Below are 17,715 nucleotides of genomic sequence, written 5' to 3'. Positions count from 1 at the left end.
GTATGACCTGTTGATGGGTGAAATGTCTCTGGTTTATGTTGGCTCCCAGAAGTGATTATATTCACAGAAATCATTTTTCAGGTACTTCAGGCCTTAGTCACATCATCCTCTTTCCAGTCTTGGATACACCAAATTCTAGAGCAGGTAAGAATTCAGAGTGGATTTGTAGAAGTCAGTAGTGAGCAGGCTTTTCCATAAAGTTGAAGAGGGATTTGATATCAGACAGCTCAGAGGAACAAGTCTGAGGGAGATGAAGGAGTTGCTGTGGACTTAGTAGTTACGGAAGGACAAACAGACAAAGGAAACACCTCCTTAACTGAACCCAAGCTGAAAAATTGAGTATGGGGTAAGGAAAGGAAGCATGAACTAATATACAGGCAGTCCTCGACTTAGTGTTTCGAGTTACAGGCAGTCCTTGTTCTTATGACACAACTGGTTCCTGAAAACCTATCTTAAGTCAAAACGTTGTAACTCAGAACCAATTTTCTCATAAGAAACAATGTTATAAATGGGCGCGATACTGTATTTTCACCAAAAATACCCCAGAATTTTGTAATCGATCAATTATAGATGAGTAATATAGCTACATTAATGTGTTTATATTGTAAATAGCAATCATATTGATTTGGAAAGACATCTTTGAGGAGACTTTGCTGGACTTTTTGAAGGGTTCTTGGCTGGAGTCTTCTCAGGAGTCTTGGCTATAGGTTTTTCTGGAGTCTTGTCTGCTCTCTTAAAGAAAGTGTCTACAGAAGTTTGGACAGAGATGTTCTCCAGGGAGATGGGCAACACAGCAAACTTGTTTGCTGGCATGGCATCACATCAGATCAAGCGTGGCAAAGTCAAAATTGACATCATAAAGTTGAAACAGGATGTCAATTTATAAATTGTACAGGCAGTCCTCAACTTACAGTGTTTTGAGTTACAATGTTTCACACTTACAACATTTATAAATTGACACAGTGTTTCGACTTTACAATGTCAGTTTCGACTTACAGCACTTGATCCAATGCAATGCCATGTCAGCGAACAAGTTCGCTGTGTTGCTCATCTCCCTAGAGAACATCTTTCCAAACTTCCGTGGACACTTTTTCTTTAAGAAACTAGACAAGACTCCAGAAAAAACCTGCACCCAAGTCCCCTGAGAAGACTCCAGCAAAGTCGCCTCAAAGATGTCCTTCCAAATCAATATGATTGCTATTTATTTACAATATAAACACATTAATGTAGCTATATTACTCATCTGTAATTGATTGAATACAAAATTCTGCGGTATTTTTGCTGAAAATAGGGTATCGGGCCTTGGTTCAGGAACCAATCTCCCATTTATAACATTGTTTCTTATGAGAAAATTGGTTCCAAGGTATAATGTTTCGACTTAAGACACAGTTTTCAGGAACCAATTGTGTCGTAAGTCCAAGGACTGCCTGTACCAGCCTAGAAGCTGGGAGAGTTCCCTTCTCTTTCCAGTTCTGCTAGTGACTCATTGAAGACTTAGTCATTACCCTCCTTCATGCCTCAATTTCCACAACTGTAAAATGGAGATCATACCTACTTTGTACAGAAGCTTAATTTATTAGTAGGTATAAATACAAGGTATTGGATAGCTTGGCCATTTGGTTTGCCTTGGGCCCATTTTTGCCCTTCACTGATAAGTTAATAGATCACAAACTATTTATATCTAATGAGAATCTTCTATTCCACAGGTTTTGTGCTCACTTCTAGTAGGACCGACACACTGCTCTGCCCTGTGGAGTTGCTGCCCATTTGAGAGGCAGAATTTACAATAGGAGAGTGGCAAAAACTACAAGCCAGAAAACCTGGGAAGTGGAAACAAGGCTGAAGAGGGAATTTGAAGAATGAAACACAAGGGGGGAAAAATGGAGAGGAACTGGGAAAAGTGGGGGGTGTTGGATTGGCAAAAAGAATCTTTGTGTGGAGTGGTCTGATACAGGCATCAGTACTGAGAGGCATTTTTTTTCAATATAGTTTCCTGTGATTGTTGAGGAGTGTAGGGTCCAGACATCCTTGCTTTTCACCCTATGTTCTTTTTTTCGTCCTATCCCAAAATATATCAGGCAATTAATTTGATTGGAAATGGCTCATCCCAGAGATGCCCTGAGTATTTAATAAGTTTTGTCAACATAGGTTGCAGTTACAAATATCTTGTCTGAACTTAAAAAAAAAAAATCATGGGAAGGTTGTTTTATACATCCGTGTTGCAAGGTTAAAGTTTTAAAAATTGTTACGTGAAGACAGATGAGGGCAAGGAAGGAAAGGTGGGAATCCAGAAAGGCAAGACCTCATAAATCAGTAACTCCCAGGTTTAGCCTTCTGTTTTTATTTAGTCATCAAGTGTGTGTTTTGCCACATGACAGATCCAGAACTACCCTTCATCTCTTTTGAGCCTTGGCCTCTTAATTTTTTTGTCTTTTTTTTTTCAAGGTCAGATATTTTAGAAAACAGCACAAGAATAGCTTTTGAGCCAGTAAACACTGGGACCCTTTCCACTACTCTGATCCACCCCAGTTGGTCAAGAACAATGGTGAATTTTGTATCCCATGTGAAGGGACAGGATTTTCTCCTTTGCAGGCTATCATTTGTTTGATAAAGTACTCCCAATCATTAGAGCATTGTCTGGCATGTATTTGTTGCTATGAGCTGGCTGATTTATTAATACCTGGAAGTTTGTTACTTTCTTTTTAATCAGGCTCTGAAAGTGTTAAAATCTTGTTGACTATTTTTTTTATTGTTGTATGGGAGGTAGGGAGGTTTTGTGTGCCTGTTGGGTTTTTTTTTTTAAGTGGAAGGTGATGCTGTACACTGCAGCTCGCCCTACTGGCCAAAGATGACTATTGCATCACTGAAGAACCTATTCTACAAGAGAGAACTTTCTAATTGGTTATCACTTGACAGCGTGCTAACCAATCGTGGAAGAGTTACCTCTTGCCTCATGAATATTCAACAGGGCTACCCTCCCTTATAGAATTCCCAGGCATTGTAGCAATGAACATTCTGGAAAATAATACTCAGATGTTAGCGTATTTCCACTTTCTGGCTATTTTGAACATAAGTGGCATTTTACTGGTTCATTAATTTGCTTTTTACTACATGCTATTAGCAAAGCTGGGTACTGAATGCATAGAATTAGTCTTGGATTGAATTTGTTTGTCAGCCAGCCAAGACCTTGTTGGGTCACCACTTTTAAAACCATGATAAATAGGTTCCTTCTACATGTTGGGAGATATTTCAGTTTGCATTGGATCCTAACTTGGTGAGCTGTTTTTGGCCAGTTGATCAGATCTGTATCATCAGGTGACCTAGATTTTGCTTCCACTTTTGGCATTTTGGCTCATTGTGTGAAGCTAGGCAAATCATCTTACCTTCTGTACCTGATTTTCCGCCCCCCCCCCCAAAAAATATATATATTGCAATACTGGATGATATTTTGAGGTATATAAATCAGATGTCCTGTTTGTCATCATCATTATTCTTACTATTATTATTTATTGTTACTAATCCATTTGTGTAGCTCGGTTAGTAGGAATGGGGAAAAATTAGTATCTATTACAGTGTTAGAGTGATCTGCAATGCAAAAAGAAAAGATCAGGACAAAATGTGCAGACTGATGATTTCAAGCATAACACCTAGGTATCATAGGGATGAACATATCAGAAATGCATGTGAATAGAGATGGAAACACCATGGTGTATCTCAGGAAAAAAAAAGGAGAGACCTTCACTACCCACACATTAATCAGAAGAACTAACCACGCAAATCCAAATGGGTATTTAGGAGCTGATGAAGCCTCTTAAGATGTTCAGTAGGAAACATCAGACATTTTCTAGTACATAAATGTGTTCAAAAAGGTATATAATTTATAATGGCAGTGTTGACAGAGCTTTAACTACAGCGTTACAAATGTGAGGCTATAATATATTTACATGTGAATAACATTTACATGTGTGGGTGCATCTGTGTTGATGTATTTCTATGTGATGCTCAATAATTTAGGCAAGTGACTGTAATAAGGGATATTAAACCATAGTATTGACAATACTTCCACTGCTCTGCTTTGGGAAGTGCATTATTGCTAAATTAGTCCTTGAAAATCTGGAGATATTAACACTGCTGAGCATGAAGGCAGATGGGATTTGGATCAGAGACCTTTATTTGTAGCATGATACTGACGACTCATTAGATTAAAGTAGGAATTTTGTTTCCTACAGGCGCTTGAATATTAACTGGAGTCAGGGATTTTACTTCCTCATTGGCATGAGTTAGTCTGTTATAAAAGCTTAAATGGAACTTGGGTAGTATTGATATTCTTAAATCCTAAAAATATACTTAATGAAACTCCAGGTACCCAGGAAGGACTTTTGCGGAAGGGGAATGCAAAAAAAGCTTTAGTTGTAGCTCTCTTAACAATCTACTGTAGATGTGAATACATTTTTTAACTACAGAACCCCTTTGCTTACATAGGAGATTCTTCCTCTTCCCAAATGTGCCAGAAATGCATTTGTTTTTGCTTTGTATGCAAAGAACCACTGTAGGATTAAAAAACATAGCAGGAGCAGTGAAAGGTTTTCTTTCTTTTGGATGCATGTGAACAGCTGCATGCACCAGAGGCCTGGCTCCTGAAGCCCTAATCACAACAGTTAGTGCTTTAAATCTGTGCATCGTCAAGTCAGGTGTTTAACCCATTTTATGGAAGGGGGAATTGAGGCATGGAGCCCTTTACTATGTCATGCAGTAAGACTGTAACAAAACTGGGGTTAGAACCTTGAACATCTGACTTCTAGTACAAGGCTTTTTTGTCTACTAGACTGTGCTGCCTCCCTGTCAGTTTGTGGGAGGGTGCAGTAATGTGTTGTAGGCTCAAATTTTGAACTTGCTCATTCCCATACTTGCAAAAGTCCAGGGAACATTGTATCTGGGGGAAGATGTGAACTCCAGTGTGTCCTCCCAGTGAGATGTTTATTTATGCACACTCTGTAGGATGGACAAATCTGGTGTCTGCATGGAAGCATACCCTAAGTGCCAGTTTGGAGTATTTTCTTGCTCATTCATTATACCTCACTTGGATTCATTCAGGGCTCTCTTCCCTAGTGCTGTGCCTGCTTACACCCAAGGGTGTATGATCATGCATGTCTCATTCAGGTTCTCTTCTAATACTACTAGTTAAAAAACTATTGACCTTCCTTCACATTTAATATGGCGGATCTGTTGGATACTGCATCTCTGTTAATGCCAGGCCTAGGTGATTTCTGCCTGCTCTCCAGCAGGGACCCAAAGTAACTGATTGCAACCTGAACTGACACACTTCTATCTGAGGTCACTACAATTAGAGTTTGGAATCACCATTCACTCTCCAGCCATTGACAATACAAGTCACTGGAGAAAGGATCTTCCCCTACCAGTTTACTTTGAATCAATATGTATAATGCATGATCTCTCCATTAATTACACATCACACCTTTGGGCCCCTCTTTGTATTGCAAAAGAAGGAACTGTTGCTATATACAGTGTTAGGTAGCTAAGAGCTGGTGTGATTTGCTGTAGTCTTTTCCTTTTTCCTTTTCTCCCTGTGCCCTAAGCATCAGAAACAAGGTGTAGTATTTGGTACACTTGGTGACAACCAAGCACTGTACCACAGAACCTCCTGGGGAGAGCTTCAGCTCATGGCCTTCCTATTCTTCTATCTCTTAGAGTCAACCTTAACTTTTGTTCATGCTCCAAAGAGTGGTAAGTTGGGGAATTTTACTGAGGATTTGAGTAGGAAGATAGAGCAGCTCTGTGTCAGGTGCAGGGTAATTATTTGCTGGGGCTTCTGTGCTATTTGGTTTTTATTCCCTGTGTTTTCATTAAAGGCTAATGAGATTTTTCTTCATTCAGAACAATAGCTTGGCCCCTGACAAGTTGTTGGTTATTTTTTCTGCTTGGACTCAACTAGCTGTTGCTGCTCCATAAACTTTATGGAGAAATGGATTAGAGCACAAGAAGTTTCAATTGCCTAATGCAATTCCAAACCAAAAGCACTGAGACTGACTTTGTTTTGTATTTGGGGGAAAAAGAGGGGTTGGGGGAATGTTTATGTGGGTCTGAGGAGTGTTGTTCTCTGAAGCTGGGTGCTAAATTGCCTGGTTTGAAACTTTTTGTGGAAACAAACGTGGACTTGAAATGAAAGGAACCTCGGTTTTGAGTCTGTCTTAATTTGTACAACCTTAGAGTTTGGGCATGTGTGCCTCTGGAGCCTGTGCATATTTGTGACTGGGTCATGCTGCCTGATCCCATTTGCACATGCATGTGAAAATCCAGCATATGTTTCGGTGCCTGAATGTGAGCCTGTAATAAGGAAGAATGCACATCTAGCAACAATGCTGCTGTATATCTCTGGATGCAACATGGGTTTATTAAATAGCCTGCAAAAGCCTGTTGTGTAACAGATCGGTGCCCTCATCTTGCAGCTTTGCTCGTGTTGGTAAACACATTGATGTAATAATGAACTATTCCTGGGTATAAGTGCCAGGATTGAGCCCTTGTTTTTTTCCAGGTAGTTTACCGCAGTGATACGCTGATGCGCAATGCATTGCTTTCCAGTGAGAATGGTGCCCCATGCCTTGCTGCCTCACAGTATCCTGAACCCATAAACAGTTTGCTCGTTATCACAATAATGCTGCACCTGTATCTCATTATAAGGGAACACCTGTTACCTTGTTTCCAAAGGCTTTTTTTAATAGCCTGCTTTGGTTTGGTTGCAAGAAAATGTTCCCTAACAAATCAGGGCCTGAGTGGGCTCAACAGTAGCTGTCTTGTAACACTGGCATATGCACCAAGTATCTGCAGTGATGCAATAGTCAAACCCCTTATACTGCAGCACAGCATTTAGGAAGGTAGTTCATTACTAGGAACATTCTGTGGTAGTGCTTTGCCTAGAAATCTGTGCTGTAGCAGTGGGGGGTTTTTTGTTTTACTTGTTCTTTCAAAAGGTATGACAAATACAGTGTTAAAAATTCAAGGATTTTAATGTGCTAAAATGGGCAAGTATTGCCTCCCTTTATAGATGGTTAAACAGAGGGCTGGAATCTCTTCTCCAAGGTCACATAGTCAGGGGCATTGTTAAGACTTTCGCCAGATTGACTCAACCAAACCACCTCTCTTCAGTTTTGGATCCATGTTTGGTAGCTGCCAGAAGCAAACAGTGCGTGAGTGTGTGCTTTGCCACCTACAATGCCTGTTGTTCAGTTTTTTTCTCCCTGGTATGACATTAATTGCTCCTGAACTCCTAATGAATGCTGCAATTCATAAATGCAGAAACGTATCTTTTGAGTTTCCTTTCTGTTCCTTTAGGCATCCACTCCACACCATGTTTTGTATGTGTTTACTGTGAGAAACCACATAGGACTGGTAAAAGACGTGGCAGTAAATAGTTATAGAAACAGATTTATTAATGATCAGCTACTTTTATGGCCTCTTTTGATTTTGAGAGTTGTGCCTTTTCTGAGCAAAGGACCAGGGACTCCCAAATTCTAATCCCAGGTGTGACACTGCCTCCCTCCCAGCCTTGGATAAATTGCAGAAGGCCAAATGTATAATGGTGGCAAGGCATTCTGTACTAAGCACCTCCCTTGTGACATTTAGGGGCTGGACTTTCAAGAGAGAGCAGCACCTAAAATGCTAAACTCTTAATAGTCTTGTACTGAAGAGGGGAATGACCTCTCTTAGAAATCTGACCTTGACAGCAGGTGCTGAGCTGTCTGGACAATTCCTATTTTAACTTTTCCATGGCTTAGTTTACCCACTTGTGAAAGCGGTGTTGATGCAACCTGATTCTTACTCTGCATATTTGTCTTTAGACAACAGCTTTATGATAGAAAGCGTTAAGTACATGTTAAATATTATTTTAGGTTTCCTTTCTTCAGCTGTTAATTTATGTGATGCTTATGACATTTGGTGGTGTGTGCATGTTGGAGGGCCTGGAGAGGTAAAGTTTTTCTCAACATCCTTAGTGTGATTTCCCCACTTTGTTTAAAATCACCACGCATAACCTTTCCGTTACTTGCTAAGATAAATTTACAGGTTCTAGTTTTTTAACAATTTAGTGTTTGAGCCAATATTCAAATCAAATGAAAACCCACTTCTCATTTTGTATGTGTTGAATGACTTTTGCAGCCCTGTTTGTCCTGCTATTCGGGGGAGAGGGGAGGAGAGCAGAGTGTGTGTGTGTGTGTGTGTGTGTGTGTGTAGCCCTGTTTGTCCTGCTATTGGGGGGGGGGCGGGGGAGGAGGGGTGTGTGTGTAGCACATTTAAAGTAGTCTTTTACTTCTCTTGTTGACAACCAAGTCTCTTGGTATCTTCTTCCTGCGTAGATGCTTGTTTTACAGCACCATCTATCTGAACATTATTTTAGTAACATCCATCGCTATAGCATCTGAGTGAGCACTTCCCATCTTAAACCAGTAGCAGAAAGTCCTTAGCTGACCAACCATGTTCTCCAGACAGTGTGACAAAATCTAACACACAGTTACAGTAGTGCACACAAATTTTGCTTCAGTCCGTTTGTGCAAGATAGTTTGCCATTATAGAGAATCAGGTTTACAATATTGTTTTTATTTCTAGTACCTTTCATTAGAGTCTATCAAAGCTTTTCATATATGAAGTAAGGTGGTTAACAACCCTATGAAGTAGACATGATAATACCCATTTTACATATAGAGGAAACAGTAACATTGATCAAAAATTCCTCAAAATGTCAGCATGCATTAAGCAAATGATGTACATTTTTATTTCCAAATAATATTTTTGTTTTTGTGTCTGCTAAAGTCCCGTTTGAAGTTTGCAGTATATTTCAGAGGGAGGATATCTGGGACCATCAGGTGATACTGGCCCATCACTTAGGACTATGCATTGATCCAGCTAAAATTAGTTAAAGTTTTCACCTCTTCTTTTCCTTCTCCAGGAGGGGATGCAGTGGATGCTGGCTATACACAGGACAGTTCTGATGACAACCAGAGCTGGACATGTGCCCCTTCCATGGTATCAGATGCATCATTTCCATCAGATTACCAGGACGACGGTAAGTGACTTCTGACTATGAAATATTTTCAGTATTGTATTTGGAGATATACTATATTTTTCCCTGGCCTGCTGTCATTTCTGTTTTTGTTATGCCTCCATTGTTAAAGTTATGCTTTCTGTCCAGCTCATGCTTTGTGTTGAGGACTAACTGTTGTATTTACCAGGGCAAGTTCCAATAAACTGAATAACTCTTATGCTAAAGAGACAAATCGGCATCTGTGGTGTAAGTGTAAATTGTACTGATTCATTTTACTCTGGATTTATGGTGAAACAGCAAACTTTGGTCAAATGGCCAGTTTTTGAAAGTGGTTCTTGGGTATCAAGCTTAAGACACCTAAGGGGACCTAATTTTCAGAAAGGGCTGAACTTCCACCCTCTGAGAAAAGGACCCCTTCAGTTTGGGCACTGGAGTAATTAATAGTTATCTGAATATCTTTTTCTTCCCAATGAAACATAGATGCTCTAGATTTGGGTTTAGGAACAGGCAGAAGATGTACTCTGTGGTGATTTGAAGGGTCTTGAAGCATTAGTAGATCTTTGCTGTTTTGTACTGGGCCATCCCGGGTGTAAAAGTATCTATAACACTTGCCTCCACTTGCAACTGGTAGCCCAGCAGTGACAGGTATATGACCCACTGCTGAAATCCAAACATTCCATGGTTCAGTTCACAAATTAAGAGAAATGAGGTTTTATTTGGTATGGGATCATATCACTGGTAGTATCTGTGATTATGAAGTTATCTTCCTCGCAAAGTGTGGTATGCAGTGTATACCTGCAACTTGTACTGATTCGTGCTATAAAATAAATGGCTTTGTAACACTGACAACAAGGTTGATCTGGTAGCTGGTCACTAATTGCAGCATGTGAAAAGAATTTAGGTGCTGTTAATTAGTTCTTTTAAGAAACTCTTTCCCTTTAGATATAAGACACTTATGCAGTGGGTAGATAGAGAGAAGATGACGCGGATAATGGATATTAGACTAAATGAACATCAAGTGCTGAAGACCAGAGGCATGGTCTCATGGCACAAATGATGTCTTTCTGAAATCCCATGGTTATGACATGAATGATGTTTTTATGAAGTCCCAGGGTTCCTCCATGCCTGTTTAAGCTTGTCCAAGAAGATATTTGCTTTGCTAACTTAGAATGGTGATTTTTGGCAGCCATAAAGGGCATAATGTGAAATAATGCTCTTGGGGTATGTAAATGTTTGGCACCACTGGAAGCTTTCAGACAGAGATGAAAACTGCAGACTTAATGGAGGCCCAGGTGGAGAATGGCAAGCAAATTGATTTATATATTTTTTTCATGTTGGCAATGAGACCAAAACTAACTGCTGCAACATTAAATGAGTTATAGGTTCTTGAAGAGCAGCAGCAAGAAGTAAAGCTGGTTTTATATTTTTGGATAAGAAATGGATCATTTTTTAATTTTTACCTTTGGACATAATTGATTGGATGTGGACCCTGGCATGCAGACTGCTAGTGGCATTATCTGTAAATAAGTGAACACTCAAGGTACCACTAAGCATCCCTCCTTGTCCTTTCACTGAGTGACCAAAAAGGACTCTGTGATGATTGATTCTTCCAGACACATCCTGAGGAAATAAATGGATGAGGGTTACCAGCTTGTCTAAGTAGCAGTACTTCACGACATTGCCAAAATGTCCCTCTATTAATACTGTCGAGGGCCCTCCTTTTAGATAAATACAAACTTTGTATAATTATTTGTAATATCCAAATTCCTTTTTCTGGATCTGGAAGAGAAGAAAGATGATATTGGCAGTGCTACATCCTGCTTTAAAACCAGACCAACTCCTCTGGCTGTATTTGCCATTCCTAATAAGAGCCAGGCTAGTAGGACTTCTGACAGATTTGTTAGGAATAGATCCCATGGTTGCCTCTTTGTATTCTGACCTCAAATGGATATGAAGATGGCTTAAAGACTTTTTGGTCATGTGTGCCCTTACCATAATGAAGATTGTCAGAAGACAATACCTTCAAGGATTGGTGGTGAAGGGCATTTTTTGATCCATGGCTGAATTACTAGACTTCCTGTTGCTTCTGTGTTAAGTTAAAATAATAAGTTTTGGGATTCTCTTTGTCTTGTGCCACTTGACCCCTGGTTGCGTGATCAAGGATACTAGAATGCTGGACTGTTACTCTGGGTTCTTGTCCCATTCTGGACACTAACCTGCTCGGTAATTTAGGGCCAGTTGCTTCAGATGGACTTACCCCGTCCTCTTTTCTTCCCGTTGCCCCTCCAAATTCTATTAGATTCCAATGGGATTTGTCTGCACAGATGCTTGGGAGAATTAAGGTGAAAAATGTGAAGTCAATGCACGTAAGTTAAAGCATGTTAATCCTTGGAGAAGAATTAAGCCACGGTGAATTAAGGCCACTTTACTGCTGAATGAGAACATCCACATGGGAGTTGAGTGTGCTTTGACTTGCATGTATTGGTCTCTTGCCTTTTTCATTCGCCCTTGGTTCTTGGAGGGTTCCCGTGGAGAATATGGCTGCACGCCATTAACTACCCAAGTCTCTCTGGAGAATGGTACTTGGGCACTTTTGGAAATTGCACCCTTTGTTAATCTCTGCCTCTCTTCCCTCCTATACTTTGTCTGTCTTGTCATTTCAGACTACAGGCTCTTCAGGGCAGGGACTCTGTTTCTGCAGCATGTGATGGGGCCCTATTTTTATTGAGGCCCGTAAGTGCTACTGTAATACAAAATAAGTGAACAAAAGCGACTTTTTGTCCTAGAGGACATATGGTTCATGCTTGGAAAGAGTTAGCTCAACTTCAGGAAAAAACAGACTTTCTTTAGAAGGCTCTGAACTGTCTGTTTGACACGAACCATCCTTGTCTTGGTGACTTTGCCGACATTCTGTGCTGTGGTAGGTGCTGCATTCCTTCTAGCCCTGCATTGCAACAAGAAGAGGGTGGGTTTTTTAGTGGCACAATCCCACAGTGGGCTAAAGACCACTGCATCCCATCCTTCTGTTTTGAGGCTGAACCAGAAGATTTAATGGAAGATAAGTCTTTGTTTTAAGGATGATATTTGCTTTCTCTGTTTCCATTAAAAAATAGAGATGGCATTGAGGAAATGCTTGTATTTCATTTTTATTTTGAGGAGTCTTTTCCTCACTTCTGTCAAAGTTTCCCAGGGAACCTTTTAAACTTCTGTATTCTCTGACAGGGAGTGTGATAGGGGAAGCAATTCTGCAAGTTAGGGATGACTTTATTCAATGAGCCACGACAGTGTTATATAGGATCATCCCTAATGAGTGATTAAGAAGCTAATGTTTGTACAGCGCTCGGAGGCTGTGAAGCACTATATAAGTGCTAAGTACTATTATAATGATAAGTATTTCTGATGAGACACTTCCCGTGTAATGTATTCTGCTCATACCACTTTAAGGCTCTTTTTACATGTTTTCTTTTAAGACTTGTAGTTCACTTAATTTTCCAGTGTCCAGCAATTTAATTTTAAGTGTAAATTAGATGCCAAAGCTTTGAGGTATGCATTTGTTTCTTACAGATACTTAGCTCTTTTATATTGGGGTTTTCTCCCCTTAAGCTCAAGGTATTTTAAATGATGGGAGAAACAATATTATCTTTTGTTGCAGAGATGGGGAAACTAAGGCATAGGGGGAAGGGATGTAACATAGCCAAGGTCATACACTGAGTCACGTAGCAGAGATGGGATATTAGAATTCGGTATTAATTCCAGTCCTGTGCCCTTATCAATTACCCTGCCTCTCATATCATCATGTTTTCATGTTCTGTTGTAATAGAATGTTTTTGCTGAAATGCTAAGAGGAATATATGTATTGGGGTGTATATAACATGTATAATGGTAAAAATTGGTCCATAGATTCTACATGTTGGGTGAATTCTCTGCTGGGTTGAAAGAGGTCAAGGCTCCACTAATTTCAAAGTTTCAACCATTACTTAAACAGATAAATTTGGGTCAACATTTACAACTTTTCTTTTCACTTATGCTTTTCTTAAATCATAGAGATTTTACAAATATTATATTTTTAGGTTCTGAAAAAGTTCACCGTGGCTTTTTGATTTTTTTTTTTTAATTCTAACATCATAAAATTTGGCAGGTGAAATTATTTTTTTACTTTATCATGACTTCTCCTGGGATTTGGGGAAATAGAGGAAAAATAGAAATCTGAGGGGAATTTTTTAATGTTTATATTGTTATAAAGAATATGGTTCAGATACCAACTCCTGCAAAAAAACCTTTGCCTTTCATAGCATAAAGACTTGGCCCTGAAAATGAGCTCTTTCTTATTTTTATTGCAGCTGTGGCTACAGTCCCAACTGAGATTATGTTCCCCTGTGGGTGCTATATGTTGACCTAGTAAAAGACTGTCCTTATCCTAAATAATTTACAATGTGAATAGACAGACAAATGATAGAAGAAGAAAGATGTACAGGCAGGGGAAGAGACTTGTCTGAAATAACATAGGGAGCAGGTCAGTGACAGAGTTGGTGACTAGAACCCTGGAATGGCATCCTAGAATCTGTCTTATAGACCATACCACTGCTTAGGTACATGGGGGTCTACCAAGACCATGCTTTTGGCAGGATCAGAGGCTAAATAGGCTATAGCTATGGAGCTAAATAGCAATGAATACTGTGGCATCTAGCTACAAGTTCCTTTTCTTTTATCAGTCTATGACCCAGTTTTTCATTGGTGCACTTATGCAATCCATTAGTGTACTGCAAGTGCACCTTTCCCACTCTTTGATTTTATGTATCACAAAGTATTGGAAATTGCATAAAAGAGTATTTCTCGTTGTGGGTAGTCTCTGTTATTCTTGCTGAAGGTTACCCTTCAAATCCAGTGGAGAACCTTTTATCTCCTCCAGCTATTTCTTGACTCTCTTCACATGTGATAGGCCTTCAGTTGAGCCTCTGCTCACAGGCTAATTTCATTTGGACTGAATATTCATGCTACAGGATTTTTTTTTTATTTTTTGGAGGCATTTTGAGTCCCTGTTCACATCTCCCTAGACATTTACTTTTCTAAATTGCATATATCTAAGTATTTCTTACACATCTGATTTCCCCACTTTGGTATCTCTGGGGGGGTTTTTCTGTCTTTTTTTCTTTCTTTCATTTTTTGTGCTTTTTCTGAACTATTTTGGGGCCTTTCTTTGAAAATGGGCTTCCTTGTTTGAAAAACCAGAATGTAGGCTGACTTTAAAAGAGGCATATGGACATATGTGTTTGGTGTTTGGGTAGGCATGCATCTTTGTTTTGACATATGTGGGCGTACTTGTGTGCATTAATGGCTTAACATCTTGCGTTGTAATTGACTATAAAGCAGCAGTTAAGGGGGGTTTTATGGACCACAAAAGAGATGAGAGTTCTGCAGCTCCCTCTTGTGGTAAAAGAAAATAACATTTTGGGTAGTATCTGTAGCAGTTGTCGAATTCCGAATGACGAAACTTATTTCAGTTGTGAGTGGACATAGAGCTGTGAAATAATTTGGGTTTGCCTTATGAAACATTTTCTTATTGAAATTAATCTCCTCAGCAGCCTACCCCTAACTCCAGTCTCTGTTCTTTTTTTAAGTGATGCTATAAGTGGAAAGGAATTAATTCATGATTGAATTTGGCTCAGTATGTTCAAATAATAAAATACAAAAGATCAGAAAAAAAAGACTTGCAAATCAGTGGGGTTTTTGTTTTCTTTTGTTTTTATATATACACATTTTTGGGGTGTTCCTACTCCTAATTGGAGTAGGTTGTGGTTACTTGTAGTTACTTGTCCAGAGTCTGATCTTGATTTCCCCAGTATAAATTCATTAAGAACTTCTGTTGATCTTGATGGAGTTGCTTTTGGTGACCCACAAGGATGATAATTTAGGTTTATAGCATCTAGCTCAGGGGTGGGCAAAATGTGGCCTGCGGCCCAGATGTGGCCTGCCAGGTCATTCTATCCAGCCCGCAGGGCCCCTAAAAAATTTAGAAAATTAATAATTATCTGCCCCTGGCTGCCTGTCATGTGGTCCTCGATGGCTTGCCAAAACTTGGTAAGAGTCCTTCCGCCCAAAATAATTGCCTGCCCCTGGTGTAGCTGGAGTTTGAGTCCAGGTAGTTGGTACCAAGTAGTTACTAATGCCTTAGTTTGTTATACGTCTCTTAAATCCCTTTAAACATATTTTCCCAATGCCCACTGACTTTCAGTAGTGCAAGTGAAATGAGAACCAGAGAGAAGTGCCTCTGATTTTGTTTTATTCAGAAGGTGCTCAGCATCTTTTGGCTCAGTTTGAGGCCATGGGCTCTCTCTGCTTCTGTTGATCAAATCCTAAATGTTCACAGGTGAGTGTGAAAACTTAAATTAAGGCCCCAAAGTTTGCTATTTTACTTGTAGGATGGTGTCAGAAGTAAGCATCCATCTTCCTTATGCCAGAAAGCCTCTTTGTTGTTTTGACTGGATGATTATGAACTTGCTGTTGCTGTAGTCAATATGTCAAATGTCCTCAGAATGCGGCTCTTGTCAAGTGCAGTTGCCAATGAAAGTTCCACCTGGTTTGTTTCCTTTTGATGTGGGGCATTGGGTATGCAAGACCAGGAAACGAGCCAGCTAAAAATGCAGATGCATTCTTTTCCCTAACACTGGACCTAATTTTGTTGGCCATATTTAAGCAGGTCCACTTCCAGTCACTTCAATGTGAAGTTAAATAAACCCTATTAAAGGAGCAGAGCACTTGCTGGACATGCTTTGTTCTCTCTGAGGCTTTAAAGAAGTTTGGCATCCCTCAAGTTAGAGCCAATATTCTCTAATGTGTCACTTTCTGAATGAGAATATGCTGTAACAAATCTATCTACTATTTATGTCTCCAATGGCATTGTGAAACTAGCAACTCCTCTGTCTTGTTGAAAGGTTTGGCCATACTTTTGCATGGAATGACTCAGCTCACCTGAGGTATACTGGAAGGAATATTGTGTGCAGGCTGCCAGAAATGGATGAATAAATGATGCATCCCAGGCAGACCCTCAAATAATTAGGAACAGTGAGAACTGAATTTGTCAGTACTATCTTAAAAATCCATGGAGGTTGGGTTGGTTGTTTGTTTTAAAAACTCTCCAGCTTTCAGTTGGGGTTTTGCAAGGACTTAATGAGCTGTGTGTACAAGTGATAATCAGCTACATTCTCCTTGTTACTGGGGTGAGATTTGCATCTGCAGACAAGATAGTTGGCTTCATTTTTGTTTGTGACTGTAGTCCATTTCCCCCACACAACCATGGACTGAGTTAATAGCATTTTAGAGGCTAGCCTGAGTCTTCCTGGCAATTTTGTCTCTGAAGAGCTGGAAGAATCCAGGTTGTAAACAGGGCTTTCTTTATAAAGTAGCTGAAACATGTTAAACAAGCACTGATTTTAATAATAAACACAAACCTGCCTCCCCAAAAAACAAACAAACCCTGAAGGCCCAACCATCATTTACACTAAGGACTCTGTCCCGCTCTAGTAGCCCAAAGAGGCCTGCTTTAACTTTGCTTATTGTTGCCAGCTATATCTAAATGGTGTTAGTGCAAATTCAGAAGCAGCCCCCCCAGATCCTTAAGTGATGGGCTGGACCCAAGCTCTAAGGTTTAAACATAATGAAGTTTTGGGGAATGTGTTTGAAACTCAGTATTCTCAACCTCGGATGTTCAGAGATTGGCTTAAAAGCACAAATTGTATATGAAAATAATAGGTTCTTAGGTTCCCTTTGTTGGCTTTTTGGCTTTGAGCTTCTTTGAGTCACACTTTCAAGCTTTCCTCCATAATCTTGAATGATTAAAACCCCTTTTTAATGCTGCCATCGACACTAAAGTATAACTTCAAGAGCTGAAGCTTTCAGAAGAACATAAGTTATTGTGAAACTTGCAGCAAGAGCAAGACCATTGGCAGCACAGCTAATCTGGATCCCGACTGAAAATATGATGTCCTGGCCCTTGCATTCTTGTTTCGGGTGCACATTCTTGAATATCTTCCTCTCAGTGGATTTGAGAATTACTCTCTGAATTCCAAAGTAAAGATCTTTGCATTTAACCACTCCATGGATTTATTTGTAAGGCTGGAATAATTTGTTTAAGCAGTGTGTGCCTTCTTTCTCTTGACCAGGAGTAATATCTGTCTTTGGTTCCTTGAACACTCTAAAGATTTCAAATACAAGCAGGCAGCATTTGAATGCTTAGAATTTAACGTGTCCTCTCATGGGTATTAAGCAAGTGCTGCTTTCCTTGTAGTACTTTAATAGTGAACTTAGGGCAGTTCTTTGACTTAACACAGGGTATTCTACCAAATGCAGAATATCTTGCTGTCCAGTTGTTGAATGGCTTTTGTGCTGAGAGTGTAGAACCCAGATTACTACAATTCAGTGAGATGCCCAACTATTTTTGCCACTCGTGCTTTTATACAGCTTTCTAAAATTTCCAATTCTCTGCTGACCTTGGAGGCAGTAACATTTTTAAAATTAGTGGTTAAAATATAGTTATACTTTTATTGTTGGGCATGTTTCCCCTTTCTTTACCAAGATAAGATCAGGTGAATAAATTCTTGTACCTAGGCTAAACCAAGTTCAATGATGTCTTTGAAATGCTGCTTTCACAGAAGCCTTAATTG

General features: G+C 39.7%; 1 protein-coding gene across 1 annotated transcript in view; it reads left to right on the top strand.

Annotated features, from left to right (window-relative positions):
- Positions 1 to 17,715, top strand: part of SKAP1 (src kinase associated phosphoprotein 1) — a 245,351-nt gene that overhangs the window by 45,935 nt on the left and 181,701 nt on the right. The window contains exon 4 of the mRNA XM_090044642.1: positions 8,960 to 9,076. Coding sequence (XP_089900768.1) covers positions 8,960 to 9,076 — 117 coding nt within the window. The remainder of the gene's footprint in view (positions 1 to 8,959; positions 9,077 to 17,715) is intronic.

Source organism: Crocodylus siamensis, chromosome 4, assembly GCF_052110815.1.
Source record: "Crocodylus siamensis isolate JL-2025a chromosome 4, ASM5211081v1, whole genome shotgun sequence".
NCBI lineage: Eukaryota > Metazoa > Chordata > Crocodylia > Crocodylidae > Crocodylus > Crocodylus siamensis.
This window is presented reverse-complemented; position numbering and strand designations above follow the sequence as displayed.